General features: G+C 44.0%; 1 protein-coding gene and 1 non-coding gene across 8 annotated transcripts in view; one reads left to right on the top strand and one right to left on the bottom strand.

The window, feature by feature from the left end:
* The window catches only part of BCL2L11 (BCL2 like 11), a 46406-nt gene that overhangs the window by 14223 nt on the left and 10857 nt on the right, over nt 1–21326 (bottom strand). For all 7 annotated transcript variants that reach the window (XR_006815075.1, XM_045979261.1, XM_045979262.1 and 4 more), the window contains one exon: nt 2278–2387. Coding sequence is in view for 6 of the 7 variants with exons in the window: in XM_045979261.1 (XP_045835217.1) it covers nt 2278–2387 (110 nt within the window). In the remaining variant the exon portion in view is untranslated. The remainder of the gene's footprint in view (nt 1–2277; nt 2388–21326) is intronic.
* TRNAQ-CUG lies at nt 4382–4454 on the top strand. Its single transcript has one exon. It is a non-coding gene; the product is annotated as a tRNA-Gln (tRNA).

Raw genomic sequence — 21326 nt, 5'->3', positions numbered from 1 at the left:
CATGGACAGACAAGGTAATGAAAACAACCCCACAGCTCGTGTCCCATTTGCATGGGACTAGAACCGTCCACCTCTTTGGCCTACGCTGTGCGCCCACCCCTGTGCCACGGCTGGCCCAGGTGTCTTATCACTGACCACACAGGCCACCATGGAGATGCACCAACCAGGTCCATCTGGGCAGGCACGGGGTGAAACATTATAGAGTCGCTGATACCCTGTGTAAAGTTTAAAGAGAAACTTACATATAATATTACAAGACCTCAAGCTCTGTGGCCAAAGGTTCTGATCTAGTCCCTGAAAGTGGAGCTGTGTGGGTTCTTGTCAGTGTCCAGGGCCCAACAGCCTCCTCTTTCTTGGGTAGCCCCATCCATGTCAGACCTGGCCCAAGGAAGTCTACAAACTCCTTCAAGATGCAGAAGGAGGCAGACCCAGCACGCTGGTCAATTCGCTGCTTAGGCTCATCGTGAGAGGCCACTCCACCATTTTTCCTGCTGAATTATGGCCATGTCCCCCAGAATCAGCCTTCCCACCCCAGCAGGAGGTCATCATGAATGCACTGGGGCCCTGCTTCTGGCCAGTCTCTCCTGGTCCAGCAAGAGGGTCAAGTCCAGTCACACACACAGGAACACCAAAATCCCTTCAGGAAAACCACGGCAAAGGAGCTGGGGGTCGGGGGAAGTGTCGCTCTAGTGGGAAATTATGAAACAATCAACCTTCTAAAAACAACTGCCATTTCAGAGCTAGGTTGAGAAGGAATTTATACACCGTAAACGGCAGAGGCAGGATGCTGGATATTCTTGCCAGCTAAAGACGGCCACATTAAGAGATTCCTAAACCCATTCATCAATGTGACAGTTCTCATTTAATGACAGAATCGTACTACAGCACATTTCCCATCAAACTCACACACATGTGTGTGCATGCATGCACGTACACACACACACAAACACACCCATAGGAAGGTATGAGGAGGATCCAACGGGAGTTTTCAGAGCACCCCTGGCTCCTTTACAGGGACCCTATACTGAAGGACTAAATGAGGGACCCTCTGCAAATGGGAGGATGTTTCCATGTGTATAAAAAAGCCTGAAAGGCATTACACGGACAGGAAAGCAAGAACGACTCAAAGCAATTAACAGGTAACATCCACTTAACTAAGCGACACTTAGCTAAAAAAGAAATCAATGTTTAAAGCAGAACACAAATATTGGGGTATTCTAAGCATGACCTCTCCTTCCAGAGGAAAAAAAAAAGGTAAAAAAAAAAAATCTCAAAGGGATACTTATATGAAGCTGTAATAAATATTCAGAAAAAAGGAGCCACAAGACCAGTGGCACAGTAAGAAAGAATGGTAGTAACAATTATAGCTTTTTCTACAAAATAAGACATGTCTTCTTTTTGGATAAATCAATAGGAATATCCTCATACTTGGTTTGGAAAAATGTAAACAAGCCAAAATTATATCAAATCTTTGCTAGTGTGCCCTTTCCAGGAAGTACTCACATACGCTCATAAGGGCCCGAACTCTCAGAGCTGAAGCCCACACATTTTGGAAGTCTTCCATGGGCAAAAGGTGTTCAAGTGGTAATGGCTACTGCCAATGGGCAAAATCAACAAAATATACTGTGTCTGAAGACAACGACATAGGGGTTTTTTTTTGCTTTTTTTTAATCAACAGCATGCCTTTCAATGTAAGTGGCAGTCAATTTGGGGTATAACATTTTTATGTCCCAGGTCCCAGACCCCTGGTTAATGGCCTGCTGACAGCACCCTGGACTGCAGGGGTGACTCTCCTGCTCTGACGGGTCACCTGTCAAACTCCAGGGGCACCGTTACAGGCCTACCGCGGGCATCACGGCCTCTGGCTGATTAAAGGTGGATGGTTTAATAAGTCTTTACCTCTGATCCCAACGGCCCAAAGGGAATGCAGAAACCCTCCGTACGGACTGAAAACTACGTTACTGTTTATGTGGGAATCCGTCAAAGCAGATCCATAACCCCTTTCTCAGCACAGACGCTTTAAGGTCTGTGCTCATGAAATGCCTGTGCCACCTTATACCATATTCTATTTAGTTACCGGGACTTGAATCCATCCATAAAACATTTTCAAATGGAAAACGGGAAAGGAGAAACAATGGTGGGTCACACATAGGCAATAGCTCACATTTCCCAAGTAAGCGCAGAATTATTACTAGTCATCTTAGGGGGAAGGAAAAAAAAAACCAAATGTGGGGAGGGGCAGGGTGTGAAGAGAAGGAGTAAATAAAACATCATTACCCTCCTTGGGTAATATGCATTAAACTCGTCTCCAATACGCCGCAACTCCTGTGCAATCCACATCTCCGGGCGCATATCTGCAGGTACAGCCTGAGACTGCCTCCTGGAAGCTGCATCAGAACAAACAGAACAAAATCACATTGTTTTCCATAGATCATTTAGCACGTTCTAGAAGCAAGCCCATCTCACACACTCCGCTTTGCTTTTAGACTCTCCCTAACTTCAGGACTATGCACGACGTGATGGTGGGGAAGTCTGCTACCTCAGTTTGGTTAAAGAGTAATGGACAAAGAACTGATTTTTTTCAAAACCAGAGACTCGGAATTATAAAACCTAAAACCTAAAAATATTCTGGCCAATGAATGAGCATGCTTCCATTTCAAGACAAACTAACACAAAAGTGGTATAATAAAGATGACACCCTCCCCCACAAAATCATACTTGAAACACAAAGGAGAACATAAAAAAATCTAGGTTGTTGGTAAAGTAACTACACCTTAATTCAAGGTAGAATTCCTAAGGAGATGTCAAACATCACAAAGGAACAGGGATGAAGCGGTGGTCCTATTTCAATCTATAGAGTAAGGGAAAACCTTAGGGAGAACAGCAAGCTACCTGAATGAGCTCGTTTCTATGGCAGCAGGTGCAGCAACCCATCCTTACAAGTGCTACCCCGTGCCCAAATTAAGACATACCTGTGAGTTCTGTCTCAGTATTAATGGAGCCCACAAAGGTGGATTCAAGTCTGCAAACCCCACACGGGGAGAGAAAATGTTCTGGGTAAAGGAGCAAAGGCATTTTTGAAAGAAGAAAAAAGAGGGAGGTTTGCCTTCTCATTAAGCTGTCACTAACATTCACACCCAGGCCCCCGATCCATTTGTTGATGGAAAGTCATGTGAAGGGGAGCACAAACAGGAGTCATCAGAAGACCCCAAAAGGCACCAAGAAGATGGCATTCTCCATACTCCAGAGTGAACAGTCTGGCATTGCAGGCACAGGAAAAGAGATGAAGTTCTTGGGCCTGTGACTTGTTAACTCACTGGTAGCAAGGACACGCTGCAGTCACAATGAGACACACGGGGTATGTTCTGACCACAGCAAAATATTTAAAAATCTGAAATGATCAGATTTTGCAATCCTAGACATATGGCTTTCTGTTTTGTATTTTTGTAAAAATATTTTGTATGTGGGTTTCTGAATTTTATGGTTGTAAGTAAATCTGATGTTGATTCATAGCTCTATAAAAGCACTTAAAAGCACACTCTGAAAAAAATAAAGTGTTTTTATGAAGTCTTCTCAAAACTCTTGCCCCATCTTCTTTGTCTCCCAACCCCCACCCAAAGGAATCCAACAGTTATGCCCACGAAGAGAGAGTGCCTGAAAGAGGGTGGGCATGGAGTGTTTGTGTGTACACGCGTGCAGATGTACATCGAAGAATGCACATGGGTGCTCTCCAGAATTATCTGTGCTCTGTGAGTAAGACAAAGGGAAGAAGCTTCCTAAAGAAAGGCCTAGGAGAGAATGTGAAGGCTGACCACAGAGAAACGTCTAGGATAAGCCTCTGAATACACCCCCAAGCATACTCTGGCTGTATGTTTGCCACACAGTTTTATCATTATTCTGTAAAAGCCTATTAAAATTAAATTTTAAATGGCCCAAACTGGCAAGAAACAGAATTTCAGGGTAGATGTGATGCCAGGTGGTGATATAATAGCTCACTTCCTCCTCTTGGGTTTACAGCGCTTTGGTCTGTCACAGGTCCCCAATCATTACTATTCCTTTTATACTGTCAGCAATCAAGTGGTTTCCCCCCCAACTTCAGATGCCGTTAAAAAAGTCGACTCACCCCTGAGAGAAAGGAAAGCTCTTTTCTTAGAATGCCTACTACACCTCAGAGCCTGAAGGTTTGGTGTGAGTCATTTCATGCCATCCTGCTCTCCGGGCCTTCGGGGACACAGCTGCCCCATCCACAGGTGACCAGACTAGCAAGCAGACACCGTATGGCCGCCTCACAGCTACTGCCACATGCCTCTCCTGGGTTTCAGAACCCCCACTTGTCTTTCACTATGCAAGGCTCTCTCGAAGAGTATCCGCTCTCAGGGGAGCCTGGCTGGCTCAGTGGGTAGAGCATGTGACTCTGGATCTCGGGGTTGTGAGTTCAAGCCTCACGTTGTGCACACAATTTACTTAAAAACAAAATAAAATTAAAACAACAAAAAGGGGTAATCTGCTTTTAATCCTAGAGTCAGAAATGAAAAAAATACCAATTATCCAAAAAAAAATGTGTGAACTATAGATAGTGTGTCTTATAAAGATGGTAAGACAGGCGAAAAACACCTGGAAAGTTACCCAGTGTTTAATCAATCAAGACATTCACTAATGTACCCAACGATTGCGAATACCCCTGTGCCAGACACTATTCTAGGAGGTGCTCTCCGTACAGCAATCACACAGGACAAGCCCTGCTCCCATGGAGTTGACATCCTTGTGGATTAAATTTCGACACTTAAATGGGAAGTTTCTCTGGACACGACACTTGGAAGAAAACTTGGTATCTGTTATAACATGAAACAAAAATAACTCCCGCAGTTAATTTCCCCCAACCCGGAGATGAAGCCTACTGCCTTCTCCTTCACACCCTTACTTTACTTACTCTGCGTATGGTTTGGAAGGTTCTGCCTGGCTTACACCTGGGCTGGTAACCATCAAAGGGGTCAGTCTTGTGTCAGAAGTCGGCTTATCATCCAACTAGCACCTAGTGAACACATCAACCTAGCCAGCAGCTAAGAAGGAAATGTGGAACCTTGGTGGCCAAACTCAACATGTTCTCAGAGATAAGTGCTCTGCTGTATTTTGGGAAAGGAGGCAAAGGAGTTTCTTCTCTAAGTGTTTCTTCTCTAGGCAAGAACAGTTTGGTAGCTTAAATAAATGTACAGACACAAACATACCCATGAAGTCTGTGGCAGTGAGACACAGGGTGGGAGTGTCTGTGGGAGGCCTAGGAGGCCGCCAGCTCTCGGGTTTCCTAGGCAACTCTGGTGCAGATGCTCCACAACCCAAACCCCGAGAACACTGAGCAACGGGCAAGGCACCTCGGGGACGTCCTGGAGTTTTAAGCAACCCAAGATATTGGATCAGACCCATCTACGCAGACACTGACTGGTTAGAACAACAGATCAGAGCTCTCTTAACTGTACTTAGGTGTATTTTTGTTTAAGCTGACCTAGATGAGTAACAACACCATCTAATCCAATAACAACACCAGAAATTAACTTTTGCCAAGAAGACTGATCTGTCTGGACTACTCTAATACAGCACGAGTCACCATTTGGCTTTTGAAGAAATTGGGGGTTTTTGTTCTTGTTCCCTGAACTCTGTTAAAGCTAAAATGACTATCATTCATCCTGCAATAAAACCTACCTAACGTGCACAGAGTAAACAGCTTATTTAAGACAAAAATTCTATTCTGAATATCCTAAAGGGCATCCTATTCCTGTATTTTAAAAGGGTAGTCTTAATCTCAGTGCAGTGAGTTTTTCAACATAAATTTCAAAGATTATTTCCGAAGTGACCAAAATATCTTCTCTTTTGGGGGTGGGGGAAGATTTTCTCAACCTCATCACTTGTTTAATCTTAGTGACTGTCCTATTTGGCCTCACGTCACACAAGAACCCACCGGAACAAAAGACGGGGGTCAGGCTGACTCTAGAGAATGAGTCTGTCGGCCCCATGGTAGTGCTGGTCAAAGCTCCAAGTCATTTATTTGCTTAATTCTGCGCCACTGTCACCCAGAGCGTGAACCCCCACAACAGTGAAGGATTCAGGGTATGGTCTTCTAAAAGGTGCACCTGAAGCAGGTGGGGCTCAGGGGCAGGAATATTCAAAGCCTATCTATACCTACCCTCACTGTCATAATTCTACCCAGATACTGACTCGACTACACCCATTATAATAATATCGTCCACCCATCAAAAGGATAACTTACATTTACATTTCTCGTCTAAGTATCAAGCACAAATATTCAACTTTCTATTCACAATGTGTTTCACAATCATAAATGTGGATACCTGATCGATAAAATGGGTCTGTACTTGAAACAGAAACTCTTATTACTAGTCAAGAAGATAAAAATTTTAGCTTGTAAGGCAATTTTACGTGCACATAAAAAATTCTCCAAAGGGAAAATTCTGGTGAGATGTATTTTGCCCATTAAAAAATGTCATTTCCGCATTTAAGAAATCAGGTCACTCTGTGAACCTGACACTAACACTTAGGGGAGAAAAAAAAACAAACAGAATAAAATATATAGTGATCTAAATGTAAAGCTACCCCAAAGCAGTAACTTAAAGCCCACGAAAGGCCAGCTCGTATCCTACCAAGCACCAGACTGGCCTGGGGGAACCTGCTAGGTCCAGATTTTCTCACCAAAGCCACGAATCAAAAATAAAACTGTGTCGGACACAGGCAATTCTATCAAAAGTGTGAAATGTTTGCTGAATTTTCATCAAAACTCTTAGAAACAATCTTTTGAAATCCAGAATTTACTGTACCATTATTTCCTACAGAAAAAATACTGAGGTCTAATTAATTCATTTCTCTATACCAGTGTTGGGGGAGCAGGGAGGGAAGGAAAGGAGGATTTTTTTTTTTTTAAGATTTTATTTATTTGACAGAGATCACAAGTAGGCAGAGAGGCAGGCAGAGAAAGAGGGGGGAGCAGGCTCCCTGCTGAGCAGAGAGCCTGATGCAGGGCTCGATCCCAGGACTCTGAGATCATGACCTGAGCCAAAGCAGAGGCTTAACCCACTGAACCACCCAGGCACCTCAGGAGGACATTTTTTAATGTCAAAGAACTTTGAGTTATGCAAAGACGTGTGGTATTTAATTAACAGATTGTTCTGGTTCCACTACAGAACATTTTCCAAGCCATATGGTAATTTCAAATCTTAGACGCTTAGCAATTGAAAAAATTAATGTCGTGGTTAAGTGGCTGATAGTGAAATCAGGCTGGGGCTTTCAGAAAGGGCTTTCTGTAGCACCGTCAGCTAAGGTGGGAAAATGGAAAAAAATAAAAACAAAAACCCGAGATTGTCAATTCATAATGAGCTCGACATCACCCAAACCAAACCTTCTGATTTTTCCTGAACACTCACCTGCCTCCACCCCACTGTTACCAATAGCAGGTGTTAAAGCAACGAAGGTCCCATCACAACACCACTGCCACCGTTTCCACACCCAGCTGTTCTGCTCTGTGAGGGTGCAGAGAAACACCCCCATGTGGGGCGTGCGTGTTTGCTGGGGGTACTGCGTCCTACATGTGGGCTCACTCTGAGCAACAGGATTGGTGCTGCTCTTACTTCCGAGGGGCGGCCGCTATTCCACCTGGTGGGTCCCTACTGGTATTTCAAGTGCAGAACCAGAAACCAAATTAAAATTCACGGAAATACATCACACTGTTCTGTCTTCAGATGTTCAGTAATCCACAAATACTTAGGCAGAATCAAGATTAGATTTTAAAGTAGTCAGCATGAAAGCGTTGAATATGTATCCAACTCAGAGCCGAGGAAGGATTTCTCAGTCTCCGAACAGATATGGAATGTATGACTTTGAGGACATGATGGTTTTTATTTTCAACACACAGCGGATCATACTTAGACAAGCACACATTTTGCCTGGCACTTAGCAGGGATGGTGGGGGCCCTTCCTCTCAGCGTCCCAGGGTCATCCATCTTTATTCCCTGAGGAGAGTCTTAATTTAACCCAAAACCATAAGGACCCTCTAAAGGACCATATCTCTGCTGGCTCTGAAACCAGTGCCAAACTACTTCCAAAAGAGAATTCCAAAAATGTTCAGAAGAAACACCGCCTTTGCAGGTGACCATTCTTAAGCGCAACATTCATTTGGGAACATAAAAATTCTGGGATGTCAACACAACCTGATAGTCTTCTCATTTAAGCGAGTATCTTCAGAAATATCAAGTCACAGCTTACCCACAAGCTTACAGAGGAAAAAGGACATAGCCAGCAGGCCGGCTAAGTGATCAGGCCCACAGGCCCCAGGATTCCCAGTTAGCCATAGAGGAAAGAGAGACTGCCACTCTAGTAAGTTTCAGAATCAATCTTTAGAAGATGCCATTAGAATCACCTTTAGAAACTCCAATGGTTCTCAGAAATGAGCCAGAACCCAGTTTCACTGCATGTACCCCCCCCATCTGTTTCTCCCTTACATCACTTTATTTGTTGATAAATCTTATGTCAGTTGCACCAGGCCCCTGGAGGATCAGGACAGCAATGAGAAATAAAACACAGTGATCACAGCAGCGTGCTCACAAAGTCCCTCCATCTGTTTTCCCCTGGTACACACTGGTGTCAAGCCTGGGCAGTTGCGTGAATTCAAGACCGTACTTTACAAACAGCTGCTCGGAGACAGCACCACCACAAATAATGAAGTTCAGGAGAGGAAGCCAGTGTTTTATACTTACTCCTTTCAGGGTGTGTTGCCCATGCTTTTATGTGGCCTTGAGTAAGAAAGTCAAAACAAGCTGCTCTGATCCACTTCCAGGCTGATCATTTGGAAACTGCCAGTAAACCACTGCTGTGAAGCTGGACAGAAGTCTGGAGACCAGCATACATCATCTTTTCCCTTTTACCATTATGTTTCTCACAGGGAAATTCGAATCTAAGGCATTAAGACCAACGTGTATGATGCCTCTTCTCTCACTGACTGTTCAACATCAGAAGACCTACTTACCCATTTCACCTGAGCCGCGCCCCCCCAACACGTGTTCCCGACTGTACTGGAAGCCAGTGACATGCCAGGAGCAAACCCAGACTGAGTTTTCAGGTCTCTGTCCAAAGACATACCTGCCAGCGCTCAATCAGAGCAGAAGTCCAGCATCTCAGGCAGGTGGGAGACCCGGCACAGGGGCCACCAGATGCCAGGTCCCCTGGCCTCAGTGCCCACTGCCCGGTGGGTGGCCTGCTTTTTCCCAAGGCAGTGCAGTCCTCACTGAAGGGCATTAGCTGCTACAAAGTGCTCCCTCATAGGAAGCGGAACTGTCCCCCTTCCAACTCCCACCCCAATCTTGCTTCTGTCCCCTGGGCCTAGAAAGACAATCTATGGTCCCTCTCCATCATTATCTTCTCTTTTCTTTTTTCTTTCTCTTTTTTAAGTAAGCTCCATGTCCAGTGTGGAGCCCAATGTGGGGTCCAAATTCAAGACCCTGAGATCAAGACTTGAGCTGAGATCAAGTGTTGGGTGCTTAACTAAATGAGCCATCCCGGTGCCCCTCACCTCTCTTTAATTAAGGAAGCTCCCACCATGTACCCCAAACCTGGTCCTGAACCAGTTCCTTCCCCGAGCGTTCTCTGGCGAGCAGTGGGAAGACCCAGCATCACCACCCCAGTGCCCCTTGGTGTGCTCCAGAAATGGGCTGCCAGAAGAGCGCTCAGCTGTCTGCACTAGGTCTGATGGGGACTGGATACGGGATGCTACTGCTGCTCCTTGCTTTCCCTACACTGAGCCGAGCTGCACCCAGTCTCTCAGACAGCTGCAGCTCCATTCTCTAGTCTTAAATTCCGCTCAGAGGATTACAGGGGATTTGACTGTGCCATCTTATTTAAAAAAAAAACAAAAATAACCCCCAAACTAGGTACAGTCAAATGAAAAGCAGCTCAGAGCTTGCTTTAAGACAAAGACATGTACCCAAAGTCCCTTCTACTGACAGTGCAGGCCATCTCCTATCCAGACGGTTTACTCCACCATTTACTCCATTGCAACCACAAAGAAAGTGCTCTTTGGAGATCTTCTAAAAGTAAATACATGACTCTGTACATTAATTCATGTAAGACCATTCCTTAAGAATAAAGTGTTAAAAAAACTTGAAGTTACTACCTTTCAGTAACTTGTAATGTTATACCTAGCTAAAAATTGGGGAGGAAATGAAAATTTAAACCACAAATATAAAAATTCCTGACTACAGAGTAAGTGTGGCTTCCTTTATGAAATGTAACACTGGCAGCAGGAAACAGGTGACAAAAATCTCTTCTAATTCAAATTAAGGCCTTAAAATTACTGTATTTCATCTCCATGGTAGTGAAGACCAAGACTTGGAGCAAAAACAGAGTCCCAAGAAGCTACATCTTGAGCAGTTTTTCTTTTAATTATTTTTATAAAGATTTTTATTTATTTGACATAGAGAGAGAGCCCAAGCAGGGGGAGCGGCAGGCAGAGGGAGAAGCAGGCTCCCTGATGAGCAGGGAGCCCAATGTGGGACTTGATCCCAGGACCCTGGGATCCAAAAGCAGATGCTTAACCAACTGAGCCACCCAGGTGCCCCTTAAGCAGTTTTGAATCAAAACTTCAACAGCTGGAATTTATAATTGCCATCCACCAAGTGAGAAGCACTAACCCGTTAGCAGAGATGTGTGGGCAGTGGTAACACACCAGAAGTCTGAGGTGCATTGAAAGTATCTCCCTTACAACAAATTCAGGAAAGGCCGCTGCCTCTTTTTACTGCACATCATATGAGAAAACAGACAAATTTGACACCTCAATTCCAGACGGTCTTTGGTGTAATCACAAAGATGTAATCGTTGTGCTTGGACACTTAACGGTTTACGTATCTGTCCTTAACAGACTGACTCGGGCTGGGAGACTCCTCCCTAGAAAACTCAAAGCTTCTGCAACCTGATTGAGCACAAGCACGTTTAGGCTGAAAGTATGTGTCCCTCCTCTAAGGGACCCAGGTGAACACATGCCCCGCATGCCTTTTGTAGGGAACTCAATGAATAGAATGTTACAAGAACTAAATGTGGCATATGAAACAAGGACATTGGAAGGCTCAAGCCAGTGGAACACTGGAGTGGTACGGTGTGTGGTCAATGAGAAACATGGGTTAAGCCTCAAGTTCCTTCATCCACTGACCAGCCTGTACTCATGTTCAGGACACTACATAACCTTTTTGTAACTCAGCAATTACAGGGGAGAAGGCCAGGCGTTGCCTGTAAACCACACAAATGTTAGGTAAGAAACGGTGCTATGTTCTTCCACAAGGAAAAAGCAAGGAACTTTGGGTTACCACTGGTGCAAGTCCAAGCGTAAGTTATGTGGAATTCTGTGCTGAAAGACCATGAGGTCTGGTGGTTTTGAAGGTCTTTTATCTGTTCTGGTTTATACATGCTTCTTCCTCCTCCCCCGTACCCATGATCCCTGCAGGGTAGACACAGCTGCTGGCCCAGCTCTGATGCCTCATGGGGTCATAAACTGGGCAAAATGATTTGGCTACCCCTGTACTTAGAAATTGTCTTTGCAGTACAGATTCACCTGGGGTTACTGAAATTCAGCACAAACTTCACCCCTGCCTTCTCCATTCCTCTGACCACTAGTGAATGGCTACAACACCCTTCTCCATCAGAAGAGGACATCCGTGTCTCACCAAGTTGAGGGATGAGCCCCAGGGGCTGTAAATAGATCAGTGGAGGGACCAAGACTAGACTGGGTCACTTTCTGTAACTTTCCACTCCTGTATTTCATGACATACTATCAGTAAAATGGACTACAGAGAAAACAAAGCTGGTATATAGACTACGGCAGGCTTCCCTTACCGAGAAAACACAGTTCCAAGTTTCAAATAAGCACAGGGGGAATATTCAAGTGAAAAAAGGAGTCATGGGCATTCATAAGCTGCATTAAATATTACCTGAATTCTCATTACATCTACAAATATTTGGGCTCCTGCCATTACGTACCAAACTGTTTTCCTTCTTAAGTTGGTAAGTTGTTTTGACTAGTTTAGTAGAAGTTATGCTCAGGGGTAAGTAACACTGAGGTCTAATTACAAATATACACCAACATAGCATATATCCAGAATTCCTTTCTAGATTACTTTGTGTTAAAAAATTTCTCAAGAGGGGCACCTGGGTGGCTCAGTCGGTTGAGTGTCACACTCTCGGTTTCGGCTCAGGTCACAGTCTAGGGTCATGAGATCGAGTTGTGTGAACTGCGTAGGCTCCCCACTCAGTAGGGAGTCTGTTTCCGATTCCCTCCCCCTCCGTGCCTGTCTTCCCCTCACGCTCTCAAATAAATAAATAAAATCTTAAAAAAATTGTTTTTCCTTCAGAAATGAAAAAAAAAAAAAACCCAGAAAAAAACAGCAAGCCACAAGAAATCTATTAGTCTGTCCTCTGACACATTTGTTCCATGAAAAAGTAACTCTGTCAGTAAACTAAGGTTGAGCAGCTCAACTTGCCTCATACACCTGCACAGACACACATCTGTAAGAATCTGCAGATCCTTTCTGCTTAAACCAGCTTCTTCTAAAAAGTCTCTGATTATTCAGTAAATCTATACATTGGTTCTATCAAAACATTTCACTACAAGGAATAGGAAGAATGCTCTGGTCCAGGAACGTGACATATGTGGGGGCGGGGGGGGGGGGGAGTTCCCAGAGCAACTCACAGAGCTGAGAATCATCACACTGAAACTGTTTTAATTCGAACCTTTCTCAGACTGAAATGACTGACTCCTTTGTTTTACAAAATTTTAGCTCTGAAACCACTTTCACTCGTAAAGAAGGTCAGCAAAGCCCGAATTAAAGCAAGTCATCAGTGCCAAAGGCCCGAGTTCCCACCTCCAACACCAGATGTGCCCTCAACCTGTTTCCAAATCCTGGCGTTCTGCTTCTCGAAGGGACATAACATCGCAGCTCTTGGGGCTGCAGGCACAAGTCAGCTGGCCTGTGTCGTCCCTGAGTGCAGATGCTGAAGGGGAGACACGCTCAGGCACAGACCGGTTAAGCACAGACCCAGCCTCACGCAGGCCTGTGGGCACACACAGCCCAGGCACACACACAACAGGGGATGCACCGGGAACTGCCCGCCAGCAGCTCTTCTCAGGGGCTGCTTCCCGCCATCGCTGTCTGGCTGAGCTGTAGCTACAAACCACAGGGATCTTCTCCAGGGCAGAGAACAGAGGAAATACAAAGTCAGTCTGGCTTTTCCAAAAGACACCAGGGATACCAACTCATTCTAATAAATACTGAAAACCACAATGGCACGGGCTCTTAAAATGGGGCTTAAACTTGTCCACCAGGGAAATGCTGTTTGTAGTGTTGGCATCAGGCACCTCATAGCACGTGAAGAAAAAGTTCCCAAGGAGCATTCATGAGTCTCTCATTCAGAAATAAAACCCCAAATTTAACAGATGGCTAAAAGACCGTAACTTCCCTCAAAGGGCGGGGGGGGGGGGGGGGAGAAGCTGTTTTAAAATTCTTCGTTCTATTCAGGTAACGAATATTTCTAATGCTAAAACAGAAAGCAAAATATCTCATTTCAAAAAATGGGGCTTAATATTTGACTGCAGGAAAACGTAGGTCAGCCTGTGTCTTATGTCTCAGGACCATTCTTTCTCCAAATACACATGCTGAACTCTAGTCAAGTTTCTGCCAAGTGCAATGGGCCATCTCTCACAGGTGTCCCTGACATGGGCCCAGCTCAGACATAGTGCGGTTTCCAGATGTCTCTCCATGGTCCAAAGACTTGCCAAAGAAGCCAAGGTTCTTTTTAGGGTGATATGCAGGTTCATAGGCAGGTTAGGGGTGATTCAGACCTCCTTTCCCCACTCCCACCATGTCAGTTACTAGAAAAGACCTTTTTTGCATGTTTGTTCTGGGACCTAGGGGAGTCAGAATTATAGTAGCATTTCCAGATGAATTCACTTCCCTGTGAGTTTCCTATTCTCCTGGAACAGCTCCTTTCCATGAAAAGCAGGAGAGAACATGCATTACTGTTATACTTACTGAAAACCCATGGCTACAACAGGTTGTTGAGGAGCAAGGAGAAATTAGCAATTGAGTTCCCACCAGATGCTTACTAATTTTTTTTAATTTAATTTATTTATTTGATGAGCAGAGAAGGGGAGAGGGAGAAGCAGACTCCCCACTGATCAGGGAGCCCGATGCGGGCCTCGATCCCAGGACCCTGATGCCATGACCTGAACTGAAGGCAGACAGTTAACCAACGGAGCCACCCAGGAGTCCCTCACCAGATGTTTTCTCCTAGCTTGTATGCAAGTTCCCACAACCCAGAGGTAAGCACTTCTGTTTTCATTTGATGGATGAGAAAACAAACTCAGACAGACTAGCAGGTCTGCCCAGGTCCCTCGGTGGGTCTGAAGAACAGCTGGGATTCCACCCAGATCCTTTCCCAGACCTACACACAGCCCAGCAGGGAACACAGTAGCAGCCCATCCGTGTCAGAACAATCTGTAACCAGACTGAATGGAGATGTTTCACAATAAAATACTCATTTTGCTAAACAAAAAACAGACCCCAGCAGAGTATATTAGGGGGCTCATGTCCATCGGCAAATACTTCTGGTAATGGGCTACAAGCCTCATCTTCCAGATGAAACCCTTTTTTTAAAAAAAAGATTTCATTTATTTATTTGAGAGAAAGAGAGAGCACGAATGGGTGGGGGGAGCGGGAGAAGGAGAAGCAGGCTCCCTGATGAGCTGGGAGCCCAATGCAGGGCTCGATCCCAGGACTCCGAGATCATGACCTGAACCAAAGGCAAACATTTAACCAACTGGGCCACCGGGTGCCCCTTCCGGATGAAATCTTTTACCAACATAAGGGGCATGACACTTAATACTGAATCATACATGTAAGATGTACATGTCACAGTGACAAGCTGCTGGGTATGTTAAAATGAAGATTAAAATTAAAAGAAAATTTGACATATGTATTGTATATTAGATTTATTCTATTATAAATGCTAGTTACGATTTTGCCAACAAAAAAAGACACACAGGTAAGACTACTTGAAACTTGAATGCAAAAATAATTTGCTTTTAACCTTTTGATATACTGTCCTTCTAATCTTTGTTACACTTAACATACTTTGTAAACTTCTTGAACACCAATGTTTTTGCCTACCATAAACTCATGAGCTGGGCCTACTCTCCATTGTGATGGTATTAGGACATGGGGCCTGTAGGAGGTGATTAGAGCACCAGCGTAGAGCCTTTACAAATGGGACCAGTGCCCTTGTAAGAGGTCTCTCTCATCATGTGAGGACACAGTGAGAAGGCAGTGATGTCTAAGCTTAGGCCCTTCCCAGAACCTGGACATGTTCAGCACCCTAATCTCAGACTTTCAGCTTCCAGAAGTATGAGATCAGTGTTCCTTGGTGAAGATACCCAGTCTGTGGTATTTTTGTTATAGCAGCAAAAACAGACTAAGACACTAAGATATCAGCAATAATTTTATAACCTTTTCTAACAGAATTTTAGGCCAGCAGCATTTTCCATGCCATTATTCTTCTTAACACCATCAAGAAGACGGCATCACAGTCTGTCAAGAGGATGTGTAATAACTGAAGAGATTCCCCCATACCATTAGGACAGTCAACAGTTTTTTTTTCCCCCCCCCGGCTGGGATAAATAATGACATGATGACCCCCCTGTACACATGTGTCTCCTAGCATCTCCTGCAGAAGAAAGGAATGCAGGCACCCACAGAGAAGGAAAGCAGTCTTGGCTCACACGCCCCAGCACGGGCCCCAGCACAGGTCCCAGCCACAAACTAAGGAGAACCACCAGAGGACACCAGATGAGAAAGAAGCTAGACGTTCCGTCACATGAGGAATTTGTTGTGAGACTGAGCTGCCCCCACAAAGGAGGAATGAAGACCTATGAATTCTGGTGTGGGAAGTGGCAGCTCGGACAGGGAGAGGAGGTGGTCCATGGGGAAGTCTCCCCTGCACCCTCAATACAGGCAGGGCAACCACAGGCCAGGGGCATGAAGAGATCTGGGCACTAGGCAAGGGCTCCAATTCCTTCATGAACAAGGAGGTCAGGAGGCAAGGTATCAGACTGCCTAGCATTCAGTTCTATGCACATCTTCCAACCTAACACCACAAATCCCGACACATAAAACAGCACAACTGCATGATGAATCTCTTTTTCTGCCTTATAGTGCAATCAGGCAGGACTGATTTTTTCTAATAAGTTCCCCTATGGTACGTGGAACCTGACTGGAATGACAGGACATGGGAGAGAAGCAGGGTGGACACCCCATGGGCTCACCACCAAGGTCATCCACAAGGCAGCTACGATGAGAGACTCTGCAGTTACCATCTGAAAACAGTGGCTACGAGTACTGCTAAATCTCCCGATGTTAAAAACCCATTCCATAGACTGAAAACAGAGGGTGTCGGAGATGGGGGCTACAATTCCAAGCAGTACTCTGTAGTTACAGCCAATCAATACCCATCATAAGTACTTAGTTAAAAGAAGATACAGACTTCTAACCCCACACAGATGGCGTCAACCCCAATCCCCCCGGTCCCTAGAGAGCACAATAAACAAGAAAATGCTGAAAGGGGAAAGAAGAGGTGGGCTGCTTGGGGACCCGGGGACTTGAGGAATGACATGGCCAAGAGGTCCCCTGCTTCCTCATTACTTTCCATACTTCCTGGACAGGGTCCTAAGGAGTTCTCCAACTGTCGGGCTCCAACTCTAACAGAGACAGTGCTTCCAGGAAAGGCTAGTCTCACTGGCGAGAGCGGCCTCACAAGAGAATACCTTCTTGGCAATAGCCGCCCCGCCCCAGCTGAACACCTCACGTGCAGTTTCAGCATGGCCGGGCCAGGAGCTGGGATTCCACCGCCAGATTGTGTTAGCAGGCTAAGGGGGAGCTGATCTGCCAGGCTCTCCCTGCACAGGCAGGCAGAGCCAATCCCGCTGCCCTGCCAGAACAGTATTGGAGAAACCACACGGGTAGTTATGCCTCATCCCCTGCCCAGTGGAAGCAAATGATGCTGATTCCACCCCCTTCCAGGGTAGCACTGGGGCCCAGCAGCAAGTTGACCCTCCAACCCCACTAAGCAGCAAGAAGGTGGTACAAAGTGGGGTTTATTGCCACTTCTCAAACACACACACACACACGTATGTATCCTCTATCAGCAGCAGGCCCGGCAACACGATGGGTCCCCACCCCCCACCAAGCATCAGTGAGCAGTGAGACAGAACAAGTCAGAGCAAGTGAGCACACCACTTCCCCCACGCTTGGTTGGGGGAAGGCCCAGTGGGGAGCTGAGGCTGCAGACCCACCTGGCAGCAACAAGACTGCATGAGGTGGTAGGACATAGGGCTAGGGCCCATAGGTTCTCCCTACCCGAGGCCTGCGTGTCTGCAGGACCCAGTGGGTCACTGAGCCTCCACTCCCAACTGGCATTAAGGAGAAAGATCAGGAGCTCACACCCAGCATCACGAGGGGAACAAGGTGGTGGGAGACAGGGCTGGTGTTCACTCCCATCACCTCCACTCTGGTGTAAATGCAAGGAATTAAGAAGAGCTGAGCTTTAGCCTCCATCCTGCAGAAGCAAGGCTGTGAGTCAGCCCTCCACCACTTCCCCCTTCCAGGTGTCAGCAGGGGTTGCGGGGAGCCAAGCATACACCCTCAAATGAACTCAATGAATCCATGCAATCTGGTGCCCCATTTTTGCTGGAAAGTATCAGCAAGGCCAAGGAGGGATATGAACTTCTGCCTCATTTGGAAGAAGCAAGCAAAAATTTTAGAATCGAAAAGTTGTTAGTGGGGAACCAAGCATACACCCTCACATGAACTCAATGAATCCATGCAACCTGGTGCCCCATTTTTGCTGGAAAGTATCAGCAAGGCCAAGGAGGGATATGAACTTCTGCCTCACTTGGAAGAAGCAAGCAAAATTTTTAGAATTGAAAAGTTGTTAGTTACAACTAGTGGCGGGGAGGGGTACCTCACTGGCTGGGTTCAATAGTCAGAGTGGGAATGACAGACGACAGAATCTGTAGACATAAGGCTAGATCCATAGAATTTACTCAGTCTGAACACAGAATATAGAATGAAAACTGAAGAGAGTCTCAGGGATCTGTGAGTCACAACAAAAAGACATTCTTATTATAGGAGTCCCCAAAGAGAGAGACTGAAAAAATACTCAAAGACATAATGGCTGAAAACTTCCCAAACCTGGCACAAAACAAAACCACAGATTTAAGAAGCTGAGTGATCCTCAAAAAGGAGAAACCCAAAGAAATCCAAGACACATCATAATTAAACTTCTGGAAACTAAAAAAACAAAAAAAAAAACAAAGAAAAAGCCTTGGACGGCACCAGGCAGAAATGACATAATACTTAAAAGAGAACAACATTGGAAAGATGACAGACTTCTCATCTGAAACAATGAAGGCCAGAAAGAAGTGGCAGGTCTTTTAAGGTCAGGAAAAAACAAAACAAACAAACAAACAAACAAACATCAACTGTGAATTCTATATCCACTGAAAATATCCTTTTAGAATGAAGGGAAAACAAAGACATTCTCAAACACAGGAATTAAGGCTTGTTGCTAGCAGCCTATCATTTAGAAATGACTTAAAGGAAGTCCTCTGAACACAAAGGAAAGTACAACCGAAGACTTAGAACCACAGAAAGGAAAGAATATTGAAATGGGAAAAAGAGAGGAGGAAATATAATAAAATCGCCTATTTCTCATAAGCTTCTTACATTATATTTGATGTATGAAGCAAAAAAATATGACACCATCAGATATGGTGCTCAACATATACAGAGGAAATGTTTAAGACAATCATATCTGAAAGTGGGGCAGGTAAAGAAACCTAAAGGGACACAGGGGCACCTCGCTGTCTGTAGAGCACAGGACTCTTGATTTTGGCATTTAGGCCCCGCGGGGAGCCTGCTTCCTCCCCTCTCTCTGCCTGCCTCTCTGCCTACTTGTGATCTCTCTCTCTGTCAAATGAATAAAATAAAATCTTAAAGAAAAAAAAAATTAAATCTTAAAAAAAAGCTAAAATCAAGATGGAATCCTAAAAAATGTTCCAATAACCCAGAAACCCAGAATAAGGTTTCAACAAAGAAACACAGAAATGGAGGAAACATAAAGATGATAAAATGGCAGGCTTAAGTTTTAACATATTAACAATTACCTTAAATGTAGAGGATCTAAATAGACCATTTAGAAGACAGATTTGATGGACTGGATAAAACAGTATTAACTGAAGATATGCTGTATACAAAATCACTTACCTCAAATACAACACTATGTAGGTCAGAAGTAAATGAATGAAAGAAGATATACCGTGTGTAAAGACATGCATTATAACTATTTTTTTACGAAAAGCAGGAGTGACTTTGTTAACATCGCATAAAGTAGAAATTACAGCAAGATAAAAGGATCAATCCAAAAGGAAGACATTAACAATTAAAAATGTGTAAACAACAAACAATGGTGCCTCAAAAATTCAGGAAGCAATATCTGAGAGATCTGAAAGAAGAAATAGACAAATCCATCATTATATTTGGGGACTTGAACACCGTTCGTCTAATCAATTGACAGAACTACCAGGGAGAAAATCAGCAAGGCTATTGGAGAACTGGATAACACAATCAACCAACAAGATCTAATTGACACATATATAATGAATACTCCATCCAACAACAGCGGAATACAGATATTTTTCAAGCACTTGTGGATCATTTACCAAAACAGACCTCAACAAATTACAAAGGAAATAAAAATACATGGAAGTCAATGAAAATGAAAACACAACAGACCTAGACATATGGGATGCAGTTAAAGCAGTGGTGAAGGGAAATTTACGGCACTAAATGTTTACGGTAGGAGAGAGGAAAGGTCTCAAAACATTACTCCAACTTTCTACCTCAAGAAACTAGGAAAGACAAAATAAACACAAAGCAAATTAAGAAATAATAAACAATAGGGCACCTGGGTGGCTCAGTGGGTTGAACCTCTTGCCTTCAGCTCAGGTCATGATCTCAGGGTCCTGGGATCGAGCCCCACATCGGGCTCTCTGCGCTTCCCTCTCTCTCTCCACTTGCCTCTCTATCTACTTGTGATCTATCTCTATATATCAAATAAATAAAATCTTAAAAAAAAAAGAAATCATAAACAATAAAGATGAAAACAGGAAAAGAGAGAAAAATGAATGAAACAAGAAAGTTGATTTTAAAAAGTAAAACCAATAAACCTCCAGGAAAACTTTGATAAGGATAAAAAAATAGGAAAACATAAATCATCAATACCTAGAATGAAATGGGCTATCACAGCATATCCTGCACCCCCTTAAAAAGATAATAAGGAAACAATTAAATACTTTATACACTCATTATTCAACAACTTAGAAGCAATGGATCAATTCCTTGTGGTTGAAAATCACAAACTACTAAAATTCAACCAAGATGAAACAGACAACCTGAATAGTCCTACAAACACTAAAAAACTGAATTTGTAATTTAAACTCCTTCCACCCCCTCCCCTCAAAGAAAGAAACCTTCAGGTCCACCTGGTCTCATTAGAGAACTCTACCAAGCATTTAAAGAATTAAATACCAATTTTACACACTCTCTTCTGGAAAAGGAGGAGGAGGGACCATCTCCCAACTTTCTATTAAGGCCCTGATCAATACCAGAACAGTTTAAAAATAAATACTTCTCATGAACTTAGGCACAAATACCATCAACAAAACATCAGCAAATTCAACCCAGCAATGTATGAAAAGAACTACACCCTGAAGAAGTAGGACTTATCCCAGGGATGCAAGATAGATTAACACTGAAAATCACTGTAACTCACCATATCAACAGATTAAAATAAGTAAATTCACACATTTATATATATAAATTGATATAGAATAAACATTTTATAAAATCCAACACCTGTTCCATTCATGATAAAAACTGTCAGTAGGGACATCTGCTTTCACCACTCTCATTCAACATAGCACTTAAAGTTCTAGCCAGTGTAATAGGGCAAGAAAAAATGCACACAGATCAGAAAGGAAGAAATGAAATTCCCTATATACAGATAACATGTCTTCATTGTATTCCCAAGAAATTTACAAAAAACTTCATAACTACTGAGTTTAGCAAGGCTCCAGGATACAAGAATACACAAACATGAAATGCATGTGTAGGAAATAAGTTTAAAAATATAATACCACTAATAACTGTTTCAAGTGAATTAAATCTAAC

The sequence above is a fragment of the Meles meles genome, chromosome 15 (assembly GCF_922984935.1).
Source record: "Meles meles chromosome 15, mMelMel3.1 paternal haplotype, whole genome shotgun sequence".
Classification (NCBI taxonomy): domain Eukaryota; kingdom Metazoa; phylum Chordata; class Mammalia; order Carnivora; family Mustelidae; genus Meles; species Meles meles.
This window is presented reverse-complemented; position numbering and strand designations above follow the sequence as displayed.